A 23886-nucleotide genomic window follows, 5' to 3' on the forward strand; every position below is an offset into this window, starting at 1 on the left:
TTGTGTATTTTGAATATTAACCTCTTATCAAGATGTAATATTCTCCCATTCTGTAGGTTATCTCTTCACTTTGGTGATGCTTTGCTGTACAGCTCTTTAGTTTGATGTAATTCCATGTGTCCATTTTTGCTTTTGTTGCTTGTACTTTTGCATTCATATTCAAAAAATCATTGCCCAGACCAGTGTCACGGAGACTTTTCCCTATGTTTTCTGCTAGTGGTTTTATAGTTTTATATGTTATATTTAAGTCTTTAATCCATTTTGTGTTGATTTTTATATATGGTGTGAGATGAAGGTCTGATTTCATTCTTCTGCATGGAGATAACCAGTTTTCCTAGCACCATTTGTTGAAGAGACTGATCTTTCCTCATTGTGTGCTCTTGACATCTTTGTTGAAAATAAACTGTAAATGTGTGGATTTTTTTCTGAGCTCTCTATTCTGTACCAGTGATCTATGTTTTTATGACAGTACTGTGCTGTTTTGATTACTATAGCTTTGAAGTCGATTTTGAAATATGGTGGTTTGATGCCTCCAGCTTTGTTATTTTGGCTCAACAGTGCTTTGGCTATTTGGGAGTTTTTGTGGTTCCATATGAATTTTAGTATTGCATTTTCTATTTCTGTGAAAAATGTCATTGATATTTTGATAGCAATGCATATAGATCACTTAGGGGCTATGGACATTTTAATAATATTCTTCCAATCTCTGAACACAAGCCATCTTTTAATTTATGTTGTCTTCAATTTTTTTTCATCAATGTCTTATAGTTTTCAGTGTACATATCATTTACCTCCTTGGTTAAATTCATTCCTACATTCTTGTTGGTTTTTTTGTTTTTGTTTTTGCATTCCTCTTTAACTTTACATTCAAATCCAGTATCTAGTCAAAAGACAGCACTCACTATGCAATAATATACCTCAAAAAACATTTCTAGGGCACATAGTGCCTGCCAGGCATTATTCTAGATGATGGGAATATACAGATGAAAGAAATGACATCTCTTTACCCAAGGAGCTGACAGTTTGGGATGACAGATATATGAGCAACTAACAGTATAAGATAGGCAATGGGAAGCTGTAGATGAGAAGGAATTTAAACTGGGACTTTAATGAGGAGTATGACTTATCCAGGTTGGCAGGCAGAACTGGTGTCTCAGGCAAAGGGACCAGTGTGAAGAGGTACAGAGAGGTGAAGAGGAAAGGACATGATCCTTATTTTGGAAACATATCCCATGTAGGGTGAAAGAGATCAAAGGAATGAAAAGTAATGAGGCTAGACAAATCAGAGTGGAGGCTACTTGAATGCCTTCTGTGCTCTCACACCTGCACACCTTTGTCCATGAATTCCTTTCCCAATTTTATCCTTACCTCAAAAATCACCTTCTCTTTCAGAATCTACTTGGATTATTACTTATGCCTGAGTCTTATTACCCAAAAAGGTGGTAAATTCCTTCAGGTCAAGAATGGTGTCTTTAATTATTTATAATGCCCCCAAAATACCCAGAAGAATGCTTTGCATATGTACTTTGCCCGTTTTAATAGAATAAGTTGTGAACTACCTCATGATTTAACTTCCACCTCACCACTGTCAGGCTCCGGTTTGGAGGCCCAGGAACACACAGATCAGGCGACAATGCATTCAGCTGCAGAGGCAATCATTCATACATATTCACACATATGAGACTATGCTAGGCGATATCAAACAATACAGCACTGGCCTAAGAACTCGGCTTTTCAACATCTGTACCTTTGACTACAAGTCAGTAGGGTTTATTTTATCATTAAAAGAGTTCACCTTTTGGGCAGGCATGGTGGCTTATGCCTGTAGTTCTAACACTTTGGGAGGCCGCAGCGGGAGGATCACCTGAGGTCAGCAGTTTGAGACCAGCCTGGCCAACATGGTGAAACCCCATCTCTACTAATATTACAAAAATTAGCCGAGTGTGGTAGTATGTTCCTGTAATCCTGGCTACCCGGGAGGCTGAGGCAGAAGAATCGCTGCAACCCAGGAGGCAGAGATTGCAGTGAGCCAAGATCGTGCCATTGCACTCCAGCCAGGGTGACAGAACGAGACTCTGTCTCAAAAAAGAAAAAACAAAAAACTTCAACTTTATTCTACAATTGTGCCTTTGTTGTAGAACCTCAGGCTATTAGGTATATGACAACAGAACATTTATTAATTGAACAATCTTTTTGTGCATGTGTTGAAGCCTGTCACATGTAATCCAGAAATCATTCAAAGCCAATCACATACGCATGTGGGTTGGCAACTGTGATTCTGCTTTTCAGCCAGTAACATACATACTAAGCTTTTTGTAGCACTCATTTTATGCTTAAAGATACATCACTTTTATAAAACATGTATTGGTGCTTATACAACAACCCTAAATACATGTATTAATTTTATAGATTCGTGAAAGTGAACATCATTTTCTAGGCAATACCTTTATATTTTGGGGAGTAATTTCAACTCTCATTTTCATCTTCGCCCATTCATTATCCAGCCCCCTAATTGGATGTGACTACTGTTAAAGCACCTTCTATGCTAGGCAGTGCTTATAAAAGAGGATGAGATGCTTACTCTGATTTAGAAGAGGCCACAGTTTAGAAAGGGACAGATATGTAAAAGATGGAGTGCCTTCAGTATAATCAAGCCACAGAAGTCAGGATGGTAGCCGGAAGAGGCTGGCATATGGAAGGAGGTTAAGGAAGGTTCCTAGAGATGACTTTTTTTTTTTTTTTTTTTTTTTTTGAGACAGGGTCTTGCTCTGTTGCCCAGGCTAAAGTGCAGTGACATGATCTCAACTTACTGCAACCTCCACCTCCTGGGTTCAAGCGATTCTCCTGCTTCAGCCTCCCAAGTAACTAGAGCTAGATAGGCATGCACTACCACGCCTGGCTAATTTTTGTATTTTCGGTAGAGATGGGGTTTCACATGTTGGCCAGGCTGGTCTTGAACTCCCAGCCTCAAGTGATCTGCCCGTCTTGGGCTCCTAAAAGTGCTGGGATTACAGGCCTGAACCACCATGCATGGCCCCTAGAGATGACATTTAAGCTTAAGCAGGCTTTGAAAGAGAAATAATTTATCAGATGAAAGGAGGAAAAGAGTGTTTTAGAGGAAGGGAAAACAGGTACAAAGGTGTGAAAGTGAGAAACTGAGTATTTTGAAGAAATGTAAATGATTCCATTATCTTGAAGCATGAAATGAAATGAGATATAAGCAGATATAGGTTGTTTCCTTGAAAGGGAGCTGGGACTTTGTTCTCTGAACCTGTGCTCCTCAAAGTGTTGTCCATAAACCACATGCATGAGAGTGCCTTGAGGTGCCTGGTATAATTTAAAACTTCTGAATTCCAAACTGTGCTTAGAGGATTAGAACCTCTCGAGATGGACCAAGGATCGGCATTCTGCAAGTTCCAGTGACACTTATGCACACTAAGGTTTGGAAATCATAGTTATTATATAGGTGGTGAGAAGGCTTTGAATGGTGTAATGTAGTGTAGTGACTTACTAAGGTATTTACTTTTCAGAGAATCTGGAGGCATCATAGGAGATCTATTGGAAATGTTTCCCAGGAAGCAGGGAGATGACTAAGAAGCTTTTGCAGTAGTCCACATGAGCTATTATATGTGCCAGAAATAAGAGTGATGTAATGGCCAGCGGTGGCTCACACCTGTAATACCAGCACTTTGGGAGACCAAGGTGGGTGGATTCTGAGGTCAGGAGTTCAAGACCAGCCTGGGCAAGGTGGTGAAACCCTGTCTCTACTAAAAATACAAAAATTAGCTGGGCACGATGACAGGTGCCTATAATACCGGCTATTTGGGAGGCTGAGGCAGTAGAATCACTTGAACCTGGGGGGGCGGAGGTTGCAGTAAGCTGAGATTGTGCCACTACACTCCAGCCTGGGTAACAGAGTGAGAGTCTGTCTCGAAAAAAAAAAGAGTGATGTGATGGAGTAGATAGAAAACAGCAGGTTTACAAAATGCTTTGGAGGGAGAGAGAGAAATTTGGTGAACAATTGAAACTCCCAGCTGTTAGACTTTAGTGCTGTGGGGAAATGATACAGTAGAGTAGATAGTTAAGGCTGTGAACTCTGAAGCTAGACTGTCCCAACACTGCTACTCTTCTATCTGTTTAATTTTGGTAAGTTGCTTAGCCTCTCAATGCCTCAGTTTCCTTTATAAAGTTACAAAGTTTTCTTAGTTTTGAGGATTAAATTAACACGCAAAAGAGCTTGGAACAATGCCTGGCACTAAATAGTGTCTAATACATTTTAGAGAGGCAAAGTAGGTAGTACTAGTTAACATATTCATAGTTGTAGTCTAGAACTGATAGTTAGTGTAAGTAGTTAGAAATATAGTAGACAAAGGGCTTGTCTCAGTCCATTTTCTGTTGCTATAACAGAATACCTGAGACTGGGTAATTTATAAAGGAAAGAAGTTTAATTGGCTCATGGTTCTGGAGGCTGCGAAGTTGAAAGGCATGGTGGTAGCTTCTGGCGAGGGCTTTTTTACTGCATCCTAATATGGTGGAAAAGCTGAAGGACAAGTGAGCAACTGCAAAAGAGACCACAAGAGCAAGCTAAGCCCCCTTTTAAAACAACTCATTCTTGTGAGAACTCACCCCTTCAAAATGGTTTTGATCTATTCGTGAGGGCTCTGCCCTCACAACCCAATAAACCCCTTAAAGGCCTTATCTCCCAACACTACCACATTGGGAATTAAAGTTCTAATACAGGAACTTTTTGAGAGGACCCATTCAAACTATAGCAGAGATCAAAAGCCTAATTGCTCAGTTTGAATCCCAGCCTGCTCTTCTTAGCCATGTGACTTAAGAGAAATTATTTAACGTCTCTATGCCTTACTTTATCTGTAAAATGGGGATGATATTAATGTATACCTCATATGGTGAGGATTAAAATAATGCATGTTAAGCCTTAGAACAGTGCAGGCACATGGTAAGGACTCAATAAATATTGACTACTATTGTCATTATCATTATTAACCAAGGTAAGGAAGCTAGGATGAAGAGCAGGTTTGTCTCAGTTTTGATCTTCCATGTTGAAGTGTATAGTAGGCAGTTTGCAGTATAGGTTTGGAGCTCAGCAAAGAAGTCAGGGCTAGAGACATCGATTTGGAAGCAAAAAGTGTAGAGAAGTTACTTTAAATCATGAGCTTCAGTAAAATGTCAAAGATAGGCATTATAGTTCAGGAAGGAATAGATGGAGAATAGAAAGCAGGAGAAAGGAACAGGCATTCTCTGAACCAGGCATTGTGCTACTTACAATTCTTCGTAGATATAATATACTTTCCATTCCTAATAACTCTACGGTATCATGTTTGATATGCTGGAGCCAGGCCATGCTGGCTTATTCAATGACTTCATGTTGGTAGCTTGCAATTGGCCTTGATGAAAGCATTTACACTATAGAAAAGGTAAATGCTACAAATCAGAGCTCCCCTGGCCTCCCAGGCTTCCAGCCCTTGCCCTGCCAAGAGCCAAATTACTAGAACAACATATAATCATCCTTACTGTTGAAGAAATGGAAACTTAGGGAGGTGAAGGTCCTGCCTTTTCAATGACACAAGGATTCCTTTTCACTAAAAATGCCCTTTAACTACTGTGGTTTTCCAAAGTTGAGATATTTGATGCTTCTCACACTTGAAAATGTAATTGTATGCCCACTGTGAGTGACTTATTGCATTACTCTAATATTGTATTAGAAAACAATCCTGAATGAGTTTAGAAAAATAGCTTAGAGCATCTGTTGATGATGATTTAAAACACAAGGGTTATATTTCCTTGACTGTTAAAGAGTTTGCTGACTAGAAGCCATGAGCTGGTTTTTATCAGCCATTATACTAAAAAGAGTCATTGAACAAAGGGGAAGTCAGAAGATGTGGGAGGGAGTGAAAGAATTATAGTTGAGTACTCTCAAATTATTTAATTCATTACACATCATACCTTATTGAGTCGATGAGAAGTTGAATGAAATACTCATTTTACTCTAGAACAGTGTAATTTAAAATGGATGTGTAAAATCGCTTAGCATGAATTCAGAGGCCTTATAGCCTCTGTAAAGTATATATATTTTTTGCTTGTTTCTAAAGTACACATTCAGTGTACTTTAGAATATTTTTTTTTTACTTGTTTCTAAAGTACACATTCAGTTTATTCATCTGTTTATGATACAGTATAGAGGAGGCAAAGTATTTCACATCATAGACTTACTTCCAACTCCTTGGAATTTCACTTCTCTGGCTTACAGGAAAGACGAGACAGGAAAGTCAGGCAATGCTTGGGCAACTAAAATGAGGTCGGGGGCAATGCCAACGTCATCCTCACAGAGACAGCCACAGAGACTGTTAGTCACAAACTGGTTTTCTAGACCTGTCAGCTGGAAGCATGGGGAGCACCATTTCTGGATGCTCATGCCGTGTCGGGCTTCAGTCATCACCACACAGGTACAGCAGCGCTTTCTGGTAGTCACCCTTAGTGTCTTGCTGGGTGTAATAGTATAGGGACTTGCTGTACTTTCTCTTGAATTAAGATCTAATTTTCAACATGTCCACGTCACTTCAGGAGACCATAATTCTGATCAGGACCTTATCTCGAGTCCCTTTGCACTTCATGGAGTCGTACAGCTGATCAGCAAAATACAGGGGCTTGTTCTGAGTGCACTGGACCAGGTTCAGGAAAGCATTTTCCAGGTCTCCTTTAACCTCTTTCTTGATGCTCTCCTGTGGGTCATAAGGGCTGTAGCTCTTGTACCTAGGAAGTACTTTCTGGAGATAGGACACGTTCTGCTCGGTCATGATGCTGATCCACTTGAAAGGACCATCAGTTCCTTTCCTCTTCACTCCAGTGTCAGAGAGATCCCAGGCATATTGGTCAATCAGTTAATCAATGACAGAGCCATCCTCTGCTCTTCTACCCTTTGCCAGGGCAACCATCAGCTTGCAGATATCACCAGATGTATCCAAAATAATGTCCTTCTCCAGATCAGTTTTGTACATTTCCTTGTAGACTCTGTTAATTTCCTGCAGCCCTTGGTTGGTTCTTGAGCAGATTATCTCAATGATGGAGTCCTCGTCTGTTCCCAGCCCCTTCTTGGAAGCTTTTAGCTCAGAAGTATCATACTGAGCAGGTGTCCTCAATAGGCTCAAAATCACTATCTCTAGGTGGCCAGATAAGGCTGACTTCAGTGCTGATGTAAGTTCCTTTTTGGTCCTTCTCTGGTAGGCAAAGGCAATATCCTGTCTCTGTGCATTGCTGTGGTTGGTCAAAATATTAACAATGGTGACCACATCCATACCTTTGGTCTTGTTGGCCGTTTCAATATTCAAAGCATCCTGCTTAGCATCAAAGTTGGTGTAGGCTTTGACCCATATGCACTTGGGGATGTAAAGTGATCACCCTGCAAGCTGAGCTTGCACAGGATTTCATGAACAGCAAACATTTTGAAGGGAGCTGGGCTGGGTGCTGAGAGCTGAGAGTGTCCCCAGATGCCGAGTAGAAAATATATTATTTTATGCCCCTCTCCCCTGCCTCACCTCTGCAAACTACCACCTTTCCTTCCTAAAATATATGAGGAGGGAGGTCATGCAAAATTGGCATCTTAGGTCATTATAGGACCATCACCCCATCCTTGAGAATCTCATCCTTGGGAACTCTTCTTGCATTTCAAATGGAAAAAGATGCAGCTAATATTGACTAAGTGCTGGGCAGTCACTAGGGTGCAGCGGTGAATAGGACAGATGTTGCTTCTGCCCTTAAGCAGCTTACAGCGTAGTGAAGGATACAAACAGTTAAATACTCAAAGTATCATGTGATAAGGAATGTGGCTCTCTAAAGAATTTTAAAGAGAAAACATGATTCATTTGAGCCCAAATTGTAATTATCTTCACCCCCGAAACCCAGAAGAAGCCATGTGTGTATTGGGAAAAAAGTATCATGTAAAGGTTCAGGAGAACCTGGTTTTATTCTTTCCTGTGTCTCTGACTATCTTTGTGATATGTTTAGCTTCAACTTTCTAATCTATAAAATAGGGATGATAATATTTGTCTTGCTATCTCATGGCATTGTACGTGAGAGAATTTACATGAAAGTGTTAAAATATTATTGAACATTCTGTTTTCCAGTGATGTAATGGGGGTTGTAATTTGCTCATCATTAATAACTCATTTATGCACTTCATCCAGCAAACATTTGTTAAACACCTACTTGATTGAAGGTCCTGTGTTAGACCCTATACTTGGCTTAGTTTCATCTTGCTGCATGATTCCATTCAAAGCATCTAGATTGATTTAGCGTTAATTTCCTTTTTGTTATAGTTGTTAACACGGAGTCTTGCAGGCTGGAGTGCAGTGGCACGATCTCAGCTCACTGCAACCACCACCTTCTGGGATAAAGCAATTCTCCTGAGAAGCTGGAATTACAGGCGTGCACCACCGTACTCAGCTAATTTTTCGTATTTTTAGTAGAGACAGGGTTTCATCATGTTGGCCAGGCTGGTCTCAAACTTCTGACATCAAGTGATCCACCAGAGTTGGCTTCCCAAAGTTCTGAGATTACAGGTGTGAGCCACTGTGGCCAGTTAGCATTAATTTCATATTCAGCTGGAGTGGGTGGTGAGAGGAAATCTGCATTTATTGATACCCTATTTCAGTCTAAGGGTTTACCTTCTGTAATCTTCCTGGAGAGGTAGGTGGAAGTGACCAGGAAGAATATAGGTGAGAAGCTGTTGAATTAAAAATTCATTTTATGCTTCATAGGCTAGACTTGCATCTAGAAAAAAAAAATGGTTTAATTATGGAATAATTGTCAAATTGACGATAATTACTTTAAAAATTCTTGTTACTCATTTTACTAGCTAATATGTAACCATCAAATGAAAGCTTTTACTTTAGCTGTTATTCAGATATGGAGGAAAGATTTAATAAGTATTATATGTGTTTTGTATTTATATTTGTTACGAAAGTATTATTATATTATTATAAGTGTTATGTGTGTTTCGTATTTATATTTGTTATGGAAGAACTAGTTTTATTATATATTTAGAATAGAGAGAGAGAAGAGACTTTCTACAAATGAAATATAATTTACTGAAAATCTTGAAGAGTACAGCATGATCCCAAATTATTTCTAACTTCTGGAATTTCAATTTACTTTTGTCTTAGACACTTTACAAACACTTGAACATTTCAGCACAATGACAATATGCTGTAGTGCTGTATCTCTATCAAGATATTCCTAGTTTAATTATTGATAAAAATAGTTGGCATCAGTTGTCCTCGAAGCATATGCTAGTGGTGTCCTTTAACCTTTAGGAGTAACACTGTAATTCTGCTGTGCTTTCAGAAAGAGTTTAAAAAATAATAAAAATCAGTAATCTGCAACAAGATAAAAGATGTCCACAAGAATCAGGAGATGTTGCCAGTAATGCCAACCAGCCATTCAGAAACCAAGCCAGGAAACTTAAAAGATTTTTTTAAAACAAATATTATAAAATAAAAATGGCAGTGCCTGTTTCATCTAGCTTCTTTCAAAAATATATAAGCAATGTTAGACAAACAGAAGTTCCTCTGACCTTGTGATTTAATTTGCATGTGGGCAACAGACTCGAGCTTTCCTTAACTTCATACCAAGAATAAGAGCTGGCCAACACATTGCCCGTGAATTCAACAGAGGTCACAGAACCTCTTTCCAGCAGCGTGGTCTTTTGCAACACAGTCCATTGCTCTCGTGACCTAGTATTAGCAGGTACGGAACATCTCACATTCATTTCAAGCTAGGCATATAGTCTTCCTCCTCCTTGCTCTGGATGGTTTATTACTATGGAGTCCAACTAAATATCTTCCCAAGTTTTAACATTATACCCCAAAATACAACTATTGTCCATTTCTACTCACACTGGAAAAACCTGTGTTTATTTCTATAAAGAACAAAAAGTGTTAGTATTTTTTGCTCATATTTTTCCTCCTCCAACATCAGGTCCATGTTTTCAAAAGGAAAACCGGACTCTTTTGGACTAAGACCCCTCCCTCCTTGACTAGTACTAAAGCACTATCTGCTCTATTTTTCTGTCTTTCCTTTTATCAGCTGCTACTGCCTGCAGAGTCTTCTGAATAGAATAGGTATGTTCTTAGCAGGATAGACAAAAGGTTAGATGAAGGAGAGCAGCAGGCAGATTTTGTCCCTGTCTGGACCAGAAGGACAGTAAATCAGTGTTTATCTACTCTGCTCAGGTGCTTCTTAGCCCCTTCTCTCTTTATTTTCAGTATTTCTTCCCCGCTACATGTATGGGGAAGCCCTGGGTGCACTTTCAGTTTTACATAAGCAAGAATCTAGAACAGCCTGGGATTTATACAGAGTCACTTCTTCTTTGGTTTATGGTCCAATCTCGTAAGACTTTTATTACTTTTCTTTAATGGGTCCTCATTTCCTCATCTTGTTTAATTCCATGCTTTTGTTCATTTTTTTTTTTTTTTTTTTTNCTATATTGCCCATGCTGTCTCAAACTCTTGGCCTTAAGCAATCCTGCTGCCTCATTCTCCCAAAGTACTGTGATTACAGGCGCGAGCTACTATGCCTGGCCTGTCAAATGTTTTTGATAAATGAAATTTTTATTCTTAAGAGACCCTGGCTTGTCCACACTACCTTTGAAAAATTATTTCTAAGCTGAGCGTTTTAGAACTGTTTCTGTTTCTAGCCCATCTGTTTTGCTGTACCTGTTGCCTAGCTGTTATTCAGATATGGGGGAAAAACCAAAAATAATATTTGATTTAAAACAAATACAAAATAAAAATGGCAGTGCGTGTTTCATCTAGCTTCTTTCAAAAATACACAAGCGATATTACACAAACGGATGTTCCTCTGACTTTGTGATTTAATTTACACATGGGCAGCAGACTCAAGCTCTCCTTTACTTCAAACCATGTTGGCACATACCTCCTTCGAGGGCCACCCACCCCTTTCCTGCTCCCCACTACCAGAAACAACTCACCATTTCAAGAGTGTTCACTGATTCCATATTCATGCATATTATTGGGATTCTATGTGGATCAAGTATCAAAGATCCTTTCTTCTGATACATTTGGAATAAAATATGACAGTATCTGGATTGCAAATTTTTCTTTCATGTTAGGGGGAGTAGTTGAGATGCAGAGTTAGTGAGTAAACTTGATAGGGTCCATGAATCAGTGAACTGACCACCATGTGGGTCTGGTGAGAACCAGCTAGTCTATGATGATTCTGCCCAGTAATTTTGTTGTTGATTTTATTCTAAGTTTAATTCATCACCAATTTCAATTCCTAAACCCAAAAATCTGCTTCAGAAGAGTCTGTTCCTATACAGTGCTTAAGCATGTGTTTGACAGTAGTCATCACCACGCATCCTTGTCTACGCTTTCCTAAGACACTGCATTGGTGTCAAAAAACAAAATAGCATATGGCTCTTTTTTTTTTTTTTTTTTTTGAGGCAGAGTCTGACTCTGTCACTGAGGCTAGAGTGCAGTGGCATGATCTCGGCTTACTGCAACCTCCGCCTCCTAGGTTCAAGAGATTCTGCCTCAGCCTCCCAAGTAGCTGGGATTACAGGCACATACCACCACACCCAGCTAATTTTTATATTTTTAGTAGAAATGGGGTTTCACCATGTTGGCCAAGCTGGTCTTGAACTCCTGACCTCAGTTGATCTGTTCACCTCAGCCTTCCAAAGTGTTGGGATTAGAGGCGTGAGCCACCACACCCGGCCCAAATTGATCTTTTGAATATAAATGAAATTATAAACCTGAAAAATGGTTCTCTCTCTCTAACTATGAAAAATTTAACTTTCTTCCTGGTCATTTTTGAGCAAAATTTGTTGTTTTCATTCATTCATATTTATATCATCCTGTTGAAATAAATTATAAAAACTTCTTTTGAAACAAAACCAGGTATCTGTTAACCTGTAGATGATTTGCTGTTTTTCTCTCTGCCTCATCTCTTCTTTTAAGAGAGTCTAGTATGGCCAGGTGTGGTGGTTATTGTGGTGTGTACCTATAGTTTCAACTATTCAAGAGGCTGATACAGGAGAATTGGTTAGACCCAGGAGTTTGAGAACAGCCTGGGCAATATCACAAGACCCTGTCTCAAACAAAACAAAACAAAAAAAGAACCTGGTATGGGTGGAAATATTTCCTTGGATTAATGAATTTCCTTTTGCCTTTCTTATTTATTCAGCCTACAAAGCATCCTGTAAGAATATCTTTTTATAATTTCAGGAAGAATATCCAGCCTATGAGATATTGAATCTTTGAAAATAATGTATAAGCAAATCCATAATATGAAAATCAGCCTGCTATTTTTATAACATCTGTGGCCTTCAGTTTGTTAAATGTACTGAGAGTCAAGTCCCAACATTTCTTCCTAGAGCTGCTGAGTGAGAGGGTGGAATTTTGGCAAAACTGTAAAATGAGGCCCCTCTCCTGTTGCATTTCCTTGGGGCAGGGCCCCTTTGCCAGGTACCCCTCTCCCACTAAAACCCAGAAATGGCAGGACCCAAACTGAGTTTAAACCATCCCAAATGCCCCACACCCAAAATGCAAACCAGGTCCACAAAGATAGAAGACAGAGGCAGAGTAATCAGGGCTGAGAACGTTTATTCCCATGCCCAAGGCAGCACAGACCTGGCAGATAGCCGTGCCATAGGGTAAAGTGTGAAAGCCATGTCAGATAAAGGCAGGCCATATTAGTTTTTATTATTATGTGTTTGTGGCATCTAAGAATATTTTAAACATGTTAATATGCAGCTACTAATTAATAAGAGGATATTGGCATTTGCTTTAAAAAAGTGATTTTGCAGAGACTATTGGTCAGGAAGAGAGGTTTACTAGCATATGGAGTAAATCACTGGGGAGGAAAGGTGCCCTTTTTTAAAAGTATATTTAAAAACAATGCATTCTCAGGTACCTATGGAAATCTGAATTATTATCTTCCTGAAATGGAGAAATCTAACCCTTTAGTGCTTAATTTTTTTGTTTGTTTTATCATTTATTTTAGGTACCAAAGGAAGAAATAAAGGAGAGTTTACAAATCTTCAGGGAGTAGCTGCATCTACAAGTGGAAAGATACTAATTGCAGACAGTAACAACCAATGTGTGCAGGTATAGCCCCAAATTATATACCTTTACTTATATTGATAACAATAGATATAGTTACATGTTTTCCTACTTTAGACTTAAGATACATGGTGTAAGGAAAAAGGCTTATGTGTATGTAAACTTTTCTTCAAATAGAGTTTGCATGTTCTGATCTGTATGTATGGCAGATGTTTTTGCCTATGTCTTACCCGGCAATGCCTGCAATAGTTCACATTCCAATGAATGTAATTTTTATTTGTTTTACAGATATTTTCCAATGACGGCCAGTTCAAAAGTCGTTTTGGCATACGGGGACGCTCTCCTGGGCAGCTGCAGCGGCCCACAGGAGTGGCTGTGCATCCCAGTGGGGACATAATCATTGCTGATTATGATAATAAATGGGTCAGCATTTTCTCCTCTGATGGGAAATTTAAGGTAAGATTAACTACTAATTGGTCACTAAACAATGGAGAAAAGGAATCGGAAATAGAAGATGAAATTGTATATTTCTTTTTTGAGATGCAGTGCAACATTCAGCAGTTCTTTATACACAAATACATCTGGACGTCTAAGTTTGTGAAGTGAGAGTAACAATGATAATTTTGTAAGTCTATTCATATATATCCTAAATGTGACTTTGTTTTATAAAGCAATTAGGTTGCTCAGTCACTTTTTTTCTTTAAAAGCATTGATTTAGAGGGAAATCAGTCCTGTTACCTCAGTTCAATGAAAAATAACAAGCTCTTGAAAAGAGTTATTAAGAGGCAGTTTATATTTCTCAAATTAGTCTACAGGTTGTCACTTAGGAAGTACCTTTTACTTTCTCAGGCCTGTGGCAGGTGATATGGGAGAAACAGAATTGTAAGAAAGAGTTTCTACCTTTTAAAAATGTATAGGCCCCATTTTGGAAAAAAGACTAATACACAAGAAATGACAGAAAGCAATTTATGTCAGTCTCTAATGAATTATACTTTGATATAATCTGAAAACACAGCATTAAAATATGTAATACGGGGTTTGGAAGAAAAAAAAGTGAATGCTGAATTTCCAGAGAAAATGCAAGTGTACTACACTTTGAGAGATGCCATTGTTTGATATATCTGCTGTCATTCCCAGCATCAGCTTGTTGCAAATAAAAATTTGACCCAATGTCTTCACCTAATCTCCAAAGAGTAGAGAGCCCTCTGGTGATAACAGAAATCTTTCTTGTAAGTTATCATCAAAGAATCGTATCAGCCCGCCTGATGGCTAGGAAGCAGAGGTGGACAGATCACCTGAGGTCAGGAGGTTGAGACTAGCCTGACCAGTATGGAGAAACCCCGTCTCTACTAAAAATACAAAATTAGCCAGGCATGGTGGCACATGCCTGTAATCCCAGCTACTCAGGAGACCAAGGCAGGAGAATTGCTTGAACCCAGGAGGCAGAGGTTGTGGTGAGCTGAGATCGCACAATTGCACTCTAGCCTGGGCAACAGGAGTGAAACTCCGTCTTAAAAAAAAAAAAAAAAAAACGAAAAAAAGACCTATCCCATAGGAATTGAGCAAAGACTAAATGAAATTTTATGTGCCACTTACAAAATAGTGATCGAAGAAATAAATGTCCTTTTCTATGCCTCTAGTAACCCTGTCCAAAAAATGAAGTCTTACTTGGTCAGCTATGCTTTGGGCTTCATGACCTCATGCAGGCGCCTGGTGGTCATAACTTCCTTGTCTAGGAGTTCGGAGATATTCCTTTTCATAATCCATTCTGGAATCCTAAAGATTACTCAAAGTGTACTTGGTTTCTTATTGGAAGAATTTCTGTTTTCCTTTTTAAAGTCTTCAGATTGCTGTAGTCCCCTCATTGTTTTTATGAAATAAGTTACATAATTGTGAAACTCTCAGATTTGAGCCTCTGTTTTGTGTGAGGCAGCATCATGTCAATTTTGGAAACTGAAAAGCTGTCATTTTTTTATTCCACAGTATTGCATGCAATTCTTCAATCACCTTTGAATTTTTTGTTCCACTAGAAATTTAATGGCTCTGTGTGGTGACCACATATAGAGAAAAATCTCTTGCCTGTCTATAGCTCTAACTTCTTCCCCTTCTTTTGCATGTTAATAATTGTATATGTGGTAAGACATACCCAAATATGACAAGTTTAATGTGAATATTCATATCTTGAAAATATTCATTCAGTTTGGAAGCAACCCATTTGTCTTATACTCAAAACCATGATCTGTCTTTGTAAATTCAGAAGCTAATACTAAAATAGGTTTCACATATGGAGACAGGAATTTTATGTCTAAGAAAGAAGGGCTCTCTGAATTAAGCATTTTTTGTTCAATGGTTCAATAGCCTATCTGTAATAGACACTCTTAGAAGAACTGGGTTCTTAGAGTTGGAATATTAAAGGTAATTACGGGAATAAACTCTAAAGAACACTCATGCCCCCTAGAGGATTGGGGGAATGGAGGTGGTGTAGTTTCAGCAATACTTTCTTCTATCATAGATGTTGATTGAAACCCTAAGGGTGAAAGGATAGCACATGAAAACACTTTAAGACTCTCACAGGAGTTCATCCAAGTGGAATTTCCACAGGTATAGACAGAGATACTTATTTTCTTCTTTGGTGGGAGTCAGTAAAATTAAATAGATGCTGAGAAAGACATACATTTAACACCATTGTAGACTCTGTATTTACTCCTGGTAGTTCCAGAGATGCAACATCTTACATCCTTTTCTTTCTTTTATTCACCAATTTATTAGCCCTAATTTTTATTTCTCTCTGCCTCCTCTAAATTTACTCTATCTTCCCCACTGCCTCCTATCTTCCAGCCCATCTAGGGACGTTTTCTATCCAAACAAATACAGATGCCTCTGGCCACCTTACTCTAAAATATCTCATCTCTTCATGTTCAATCTGAGGACCTATTTTTTGAGTTAAATGCACTGATTAAATTGCTCAAAGGAAGAGTTAAAATATTTTTGCTGGGAACAGTGGCTCAAACCTGTAATTTCAGTACTTTGGGAGGCTGAGGCAGGCGGATCACCTGAAGTCAGGAGTTCAAGACCAGCCTGGCCAACATGGCGAAACCCCATCTCTACTAAAAACACAAAAAATTAGCTGGCATGCTGACAGGTGCCTGTAATCCCAGCTACTCAGGAGGCTGAGGCAGAAGAATTGCTTGAACCAGGAGGCAGATGTTGTTTTGAGCTGAGATCGTGCCATTTGCACTCCAGCCTGGGCAATAAGAGGAAAACTCTGTCACAATTTTTTTTTTTTTTTTTTTCTGCTTACTGTTCTGTCTAAGACGGTGTTGACATAATCAGGGGAATGCAGGGATTGTTACCTTTCACTTGGTTGAATCCAGTACAGCTACACTAGGAGTGATGAAGGGAAGTAGAAAGAAATTTTGGTTCAATGTTTAAGTTATTCTTTTAGATCTACCCTAATTATCTCTACATGATAGAATGGAAGTAATTATTTTCTCTTTTTATTCTAGATAATTATCCATTTGATATTATTTGGTTGAGTCATCTAAGTAACGACAAGTGTTCATAATGTTAAGTTGTAATGATATTCTTGTTTTAATCATTGAAGTGCCATTTCTCCCTTTCGATCTCTGCTGACTTACCCTCCATTTAGATATGAAAGAACAAGTGCCATTTCTTTACTCACCATTATGTTATAGCCTCTTTGATCTTTGGGCTAGATTGGAGAATCAGAGTCAAATTTACACAACAGTTTCTCTTGCCAAGAAAACCACCATTTCTTTCCTGAGTAATTGTGTTCCTTTGCTCTAAAGAGATGAAATCTGAATCACAGTCATTTCTAAATTTAGAAGAAAAAAAGAAGCATATAAAGTCTAAAGTTCCCATCATGGAAAAGTCCCATCCTGCTCCTAGAAAATTTAAAAATACATATGTGGTTCACATTATATTTCTGTCAGACAGCACGCTAAAGCATGACCTATGAGAATATAGCTTTTTGGGTTTTCTAGGATATAGATGTAGATTTCTCACTTTTCCTTCCAGAAGTCTATGTACATATATGCACACAAAAAACACACGTGATCTCAGACTACACTCACTGTTCCCTACCTTAATTTGTTCAATAATATGTCTGAGAGTTCTTTTTTGGTTTCGTTTTTGTTCTTTGAGACAGAGTCTCGCTCTGTCACCCAGGCTTGAGTACAGTGGCACAACCTCGACTCAATGCAAACTTCATCTCCCAGGTTCAAGTGATTCTCCTGCCTCAGTCTCCTGAGAAGCTGGGATTACAGGCATTCGCCACCATACCCAGCTAATTTTTGTATTTTTAGTAGAGACAGCGTTTCACCATGTTGGCTAGACTGGTCTCAAACTCCTGACCTCAAGTGATCTGCCTGCCTCGGCCTCCCAAAGTGGGATTACAGGTGTGAGCCACCACTCCCAGCCAAGAGTTCTTTTATAAAAACTCATAGATCTACTTCCCTCTGACACTTCAAGCCTGGGTGCCAGGGAGAACTGTGGTTCTTATAGTTTCACTGACTTAACACACATTCTTTCCTGCTATTCCCTCACCTGAGGTACTCCTTCTCCTTCCTTGTTTACTGTGGCCTCATCAAGTTATCACTTCACATGCCTTCTGAGATGGCCTATTTGAATTCTCCCAAGTATTCTAAAATGAAGACTCAATACCAGGCTCTTTAAAGGGATCCAGTAGACATGTTTGTCCCTGCAGTGTGACTGAGACACACATGAGGGCAGGAGCTATGTCTTATTTGTGTTTGTTTACCATGTGCCTAGAATACAGTGTTAGGCACATAGTGGGTGCTTGGGCAGTGTTTCTGGAATTAGGAAATAAATGAGTGAAACACTTCTTTGTATGCAGTCTAGGAAATGAAACTATAGAAAGAAAAGTAAAGGTACAAGACCTGTACCTTTACTCATGGCAAATAGACATTTGAATACACACCACAGTCTACTCAGGAACAGGAATAAAATGTAAAATACTTATGGTATATGATTGACAGAAATCAAGTGCCTTTCCCCTATTTTAAAATATGATAAAAAGTGGAACCATTTAATCATTGTGATTGCCCTATAATAATGCTAGACTTTTAAAATTAATGTATTCAACAAATATTCATTGAATATGTATTATGCAACAAGAAGTATGTTGCCTTTGAGTACACAATGGTGGATAAAACAGATGTGACTCCCACTCAAGGAGAAGTTAATTCTCTAAAGTTCAATGCTAGATGCCTGGCAATTTTGATATTAATTATGATCAATTGCAATGACAGTGATGGCTTCCCTTCAGTGACTGCTTGCTATGTGCTACATTCTACAATAAACCCTTAGCTACCTTTTTCTACTTAATACATTTTCCAAAAATGCCATTGGGAGTTGTTGAATTGTCATTTTTGGGCCATTTTAAAATGTATTAGGAATCTGAAGTTTAAGGAAATGAAACCCACCGGTGCTGTCCCAGATATGTTTAAGGCAAGCAGTGGAAGCATGTCAGTCTTCTGAGTCATAATCCAGTCATCTTTCACCAGACCACACTGCCTCTTCAGCAGGGAACTATGTCCCCAGCTTGGGGGAATCCTAGACTATTTTTGGTGGTGATCTCTTTTAAGAACAAGGATTTTATGTAGTAGCAGGTAATGGATGTAACAAAGCCAGGTTTCTAAGACAGAAGTTCATTGTGATGTATGAGTAGCTATGTACCCGTTTGAACATTCGGGTACATAGCTACTGAATTTGTTTTGGACAACAAATGTTGTCCAAAATGGTATTTATCTTCATATTCTGTAGTGGTTTAAACTTTGACTCTATACTGGATTTCTGTATTTATTTCCAACAGACAAAAATTGGATCAGGAAAGCTGATGGGACCTAAGGGAGTTTCTGTGGACCGCAATGGGCACATTATTGTGGTGGACAACAAGGCGTGCTGCGTGTTTATCTTCCAGCCAAATGGGAAAATAGTCACCAGGTTTGGTAGCCGAGGAAATGGGGACAGGCAGTTTGCAGGTACACTTGATGGTAATATGTAAACCCCCTTTTTTATGCTTCTTCTGCTCACATTTGCATGATGTTGGAGCATGTGGAAGACACCGCATCCCTAGTGTGTTTGCTGGCTTTGGGAAAGATGCTGGGGATAAAATCTAAGCAAAAGCATGGGTCGTTGCTTCTCAGTCATCCCCACCCACCCGGCAGTAAGTTGAGCTACAATCCATGTGTGGTTTTTATTGGTGGCAGTTCACAACTCAGAAGTCTAGTTTTTAAATATTCATATTAAATAAAGTACAAATTTTAAAATAAAAATATTTGAAAAACAAGGGAGTAACTACTGTTTCAGCCTAGCTGTAGCTTTGTTTAAAAAGCCACTGAATGAGAATGGTTTTCACTTTTCTAGGTTATTGGAAGAGGAGTGTAGAATATTTGCTAAGTATAAGGAGGGCAGTCTGTTTTATGTCTCTTTTTGGTGTAGTGCTTTGCAATCATAAGCGTACTTAGGTTTTCGCATCTGCAAATAGAGGCTGAAAACAGCTTATTGGTTTTCTTTTTGAAAGGATGCTTTTGGCACTAATAATTTGCATAATATTTGTTTGTGCTTTGTCTCCAGTTCTGCCAAGGCTCTGAATGTCACCCAAAATTATATCGTGGGTTTTCCGCTTAATTTTTTTATTTGTTTGTTTATTTTTTGAGACAGGGTCTCGCTCTGTCACCCAGGCTGGAGTGCAGTGGCGTGATCTCTGCTCACTGCAGCCTTGACCTCCTGGGTTCAAGTGATCCTCCTGCCTCAGCCCCCCAAGTAGCGGGGACTACAGGCATGTGCCACCATGCCCAGCTAATCTATTTTTTTAAATTACATATTGGAGTCTCTTCTCCAATGCTGAGTTGCCACATCTTTCCTTGGTGGGAGCTGAAGGCACTAAATGACTAACAGATATTCAGGGAAGCTGGCAGATGTGACTTTCAGATGGTGGTACGGAGAATGAATTCTGATGCTTACTGCTCCTCCCACTTCGTTAGGGCTGCTAGAACTCCCAGCCTGACAGGGAAGGAGTCAGAATAGACTGGTACAGGTAGAGAATAATATAGGATCCCTATGATCTGGAGCTGGAGGTCTGGCTGAATGCTCTTTTGAAGACTGAGTCTATGATTGTTTGAAATAACTAAGTTAATACGTTACGTTTGTTTGTACAGTAACTGCTATATTATAATCACTTTTATTGTAGTCATCACGTATTTTTTTTCCATCTTTATTGCAGGTCCCCATTTTGCAGCTGTAAATAGCAATAATGAGATTATTATTACAGATTTCCATAATCATTCTGTCAAGGTACTATAAGCACATGAGTTGTTGTTAACTTTTAACTGCTTTTATGGAGAAATTGGTCTAAAACAAAATAATGCAATACTTACGTATGGCACCAAAGGGGGTTAACCAGAGGAGTAGACTTTACTTCTGCTCAAAGACGCTGGTGTAAATTTGGACTTACAGACCTTGGAAAGTTGGGAAATTGAACAAAATGTGGTGGCAATAAGTTGCTAATTTGAAACTGGTGCAAATGAAGAGGACTTGAAAATTAAATTTTGAAAAGCAATTCTTTGAACTTAGAGGCAGAACTTTCTGAAGCTTAATATTTTGTGGCTAGTCAATAAATTAAAATCACTTTTCAATTTTCCACATCTTTTTGTAAAAAAAAAAAAAAAATATTCCACTCTGTTACAACAACAGATGGCATGGGGAGGGGGATAACCCTAGCATACATTCATACAGTATATTTTATACTTCTTAGAATGCTTTCATACATTCGGTATTCTTTACAAAACAGTGACTTCTATAGTAAATTTTTCTTACTAGGTATCACGGGAGAGAGATTTGAACTTTATTACAAGAAAATCAGGAAATAATAAATGGTTCAAAACACAAATTACTCACTTACTGAAATGATGAGAAAATATTTAGTAATAACTAGATCAAGCTTCTCAAGGTGTGATGCATGCTCCACTGAAGGTAGGCGCAGGGGTCATAGCCAGTGCACTGGTGGATATTTTTATTTTAAGTTATGTGTTTATTTAGGGTTGCCTTCAATTGATGCTGTTTTGCACTTAGAAACCTGATAATAAAGTTTTTCTTTTAAATACATTCATTTAAATTTTAAAAGGTGGGTCATTTTAAAGGAAAAATAGTAAGGAAACAGCATAGGATGGAATGCCAGTGACTAAAGTTTGCACTTAGAGACAATTGAGCAACCAAAATTAATAATGACTTAACTGTGCTGACAACTGGAATAGCTAGATAAGGGGTAGGATTTTTAAGGCCCAAAGGTACTCTCTGTGATGTCCTTTCTGCACCCTGGAAAGTCTCTAACCTGAGTAAATGGAGAGGGCTTGGACCTTTTTGATGGGTGCCAAGTCCCTGTGCAAACAGTAGAGCACAGTGGGCTTCGGGAATGGGGTCAGGATAAGGGAACAGGGTGGCCACCGTTGCTTTTCTCTGAAACTGCTCCCTGCCATGTTGTCTTTCCAGAGATGCTCGCGCAGCAGCATAGGTCCCCCCTACACTCAAATGCAGATACTCTGCATTCTCTGCTGGCACTACTGTCAATAGGAAGTGTCTTGGTAAAAGGATTGGATAGTGGAAAAAGTTGATGGCCAGAGAAGGATGGAAGTAGAGAGCAAAGAGGCAGCAGGAAGCAGGCTGGAGACTGTCCTCCCTGGGAGTTATAACAGTCCTGGAGAATGAGCACAATTTTCAAAGGATAACACAGGTTATTCTACTTCCTACTCACTCACTTTGTAGAGGAATCATTTATATAACTTCAGGACATTCAGCAAGAAGAAAACCCATATGAGGTCCTAACAGTACAAAGGCCAGCAAATGCTTGCATAGGTTCTGCCCACTCCCAGCTGAAAGTCATAATTAATCAAGTTGCTCTTGTCTACTAAGTGCAACTGTGGTCTCAGAGCCTTTCCTGTCCAGTGCTTCAGGCAACCTCTAAGAATCAACTGGCATTGGTATGTGGGATGGCTCCTATTTACCAGTCCTGGCTGACACTGTAGAAATAATTAAAACATATGTAAGTAACCAAAATGCAAGGCAGATAGCACTAAATAATTTCATAAAATAGGTACATGTAAAGTTTCCTAAGTTTCCAGAAGAAAAGAGAAGGTTTCCTTAATTAAGACTATGAGGGGAGACTTCCAAGCAAGGTGCTATTTGATATGAGCAGAATTTTAAAATCAGGAAAGGATTATCATCAAGGCTATTTTTTTAAAAAATCTGCTTTAAATATTTATTGTAAAAAGAAAGCTGTAAAAAACAAACAAAAAAGGAAATAATTTAAGCTTATACTTCTGCCTCTTAATTTGTTTTCAGCCTGGCACGGTGGCTCATGCCTGTAATCCCAGAATTTTGGGAGGCCGAGGCGCGCAGATTGCCTGAGGTCAGGAGTTTGAGACCAATCTGGCCAACATGGTGAAACCCCATCTCTACTAAAAATACAAAAAAAAAATTAGCCGGGCATGGTGGCATGTGCCTGTAATCCCAGCTACTTGGAGGCTGAGGCAGGGGAATTGCTTAAACCAGGGAGGTGGAGGTTGCAGTAAGCCGAGATCATGCCACTGCACTCCAGTCTGGGTGACAGAGGGAGATTCTGTCTCAAAAAAAAAAAAAAATTGTTTTCATGTGAATAATTTTTAAGTAATTAAATGGCACTTTAGATGGGAAAACCAGAAAATAATATGAAACATTTATAATTCTTAAGATTCTGAAAACTCTTCAAGTTTTCAGTATGGTAGAGGTAGATTATATTAGCTCTTATTTAAACTAAATTGTCTTGTTTTAAAAAAAAACATAGCCTTTTGTTATTGTTTCTCTTTTTTTTGACAGCTATTGCCAAATAAGTTTTATGGAATACTTGGGTTTTTGTTTCCCACATAACACTGGGCAGTTGGCAATAGTTCTGAATTCAGGTCACTTCTCTGTTGATAAGTGTAAAAAACATATCTATAGGCCAGTGCTAACAAGAGGTCTAGTTCGCTCTTTAGCTGTCTGCAGAATATATTCTCTTTTCATCACAAAACATGTAAGACTAGATTTGACACCCTTCATTATCCCAAAATGAAGCAAAACCACTTCAGTCATTTGGATTGTCCCAGGAAAACATACTGACTCAGAAAAATAAACAAGGCTGGGCGCAGTAGCTCACACCTGTAATCCCAGCACTTTGGGATGCCAAGGCAGACAAATCACCTGGGATCAGGAGTTTGAGACTAGCCTGGCCAACTGGGCAAAATCCCGTCTCTACTGAAAATACAAAAATTAGCCGGGTGTGGTCACGGGTGCCTGTAATCCAGTTACTAAGGAGGTTGAGGCAGGAGAATCACTTGAACTCGGGAGGTAGAGGTTTCGGTGAGCCAAGATTGTGCCAGTGCACTCCAGCCTGGGCAACAAAATGAGACTCCATCTCAAAAAAAAAAAAAAAATTATTTGTAGGACTTAACAAGGAAAAAAACAGAATAATAAATTATGTACAGCACAAACATATTTCCCATTGATCTTCAGAATGTTTTATGTAAAAGGAGACAAAAAGAGTAAAAAAAAAATTGTAAACATGGCATCGTAGTAAAAGCTGGTTGTTCTTGCCTTGGTCCTTTCTGAAGAACCACAGAGTGGTTTGCTTTCTTGGCAAGTATGTGATTAATTCAGGAAGTAGCCATGACTCTTTTTCTTTTTTATCATAACGTGAGTTTAGCCTGTAGAGATGGAAGTATCCTAA

At 38.9% G+C, this 23886-nt stretch overlaps 1 protein-coding gene and 1 pseudogene across 9 annotated transcripts in view; one reads left to right on the plus strand and one right to left on the minus strand.

Annotated features, from left to right (window-relative positions):
• The window catches only part of TRIM2 (tripartite motif containing 2), a 141323-nt gene that overhangs the window by 108758 nt on the left and 8679 nt on the right, over nucleotides 1-23886 (plus strand). For 6 of the 8 annotated variants that reach the window (XM_017498772.2, XM_017498773.2, XM_017498777.2 and 3 more), the window contains exons 7-10: nucleotides 13045-13148; nucleotides 13392-13559; nucleotides 18958-19138; nucleotides 20371-20441. In XM_017498772.2, the coding sequence (XP_017354261.1) occupies nucleotides 13045-13148; nucleotides 13392-13559; nucleotides 18958-19138; nucleotides 20371-20441 (524 nt within the window). The remainder of the gene's footprint in view (nucleotides 1-13044; nucleotides 13149-13391; nucleotides 13560-18957; nucleotides 19139-20370; nucleotides 20442-23886) is intronic. The other 2 variants (XM_017498774.2, XM_037727962.1) reach the window with 1 other exon arrangement.
• On the minus strand, nucleotides 6266-7510 carry LOC108282771 (annotated as a pseudogene). Its single transcript, XR_005195515.1, has one exon. The product of XR_005195515.1 is annotated as an annexin A2-like (transcript).

This window comes from Cebus imitator, unplaced genomic scaffold (genome assembly GCF_001604975.1).
Source record: "Cebus imitator isolate Cc_AM_T3 unplaced genomic scaffold, Cebus_imitator-1.0 Scaffold251, whole genome shotgun sequence".
Lineage (NCBI taxonomy): Eukaryota > Metazoa > Chordata > Mammalia > Primates > Cebidae > Cebus > Cebus imitator.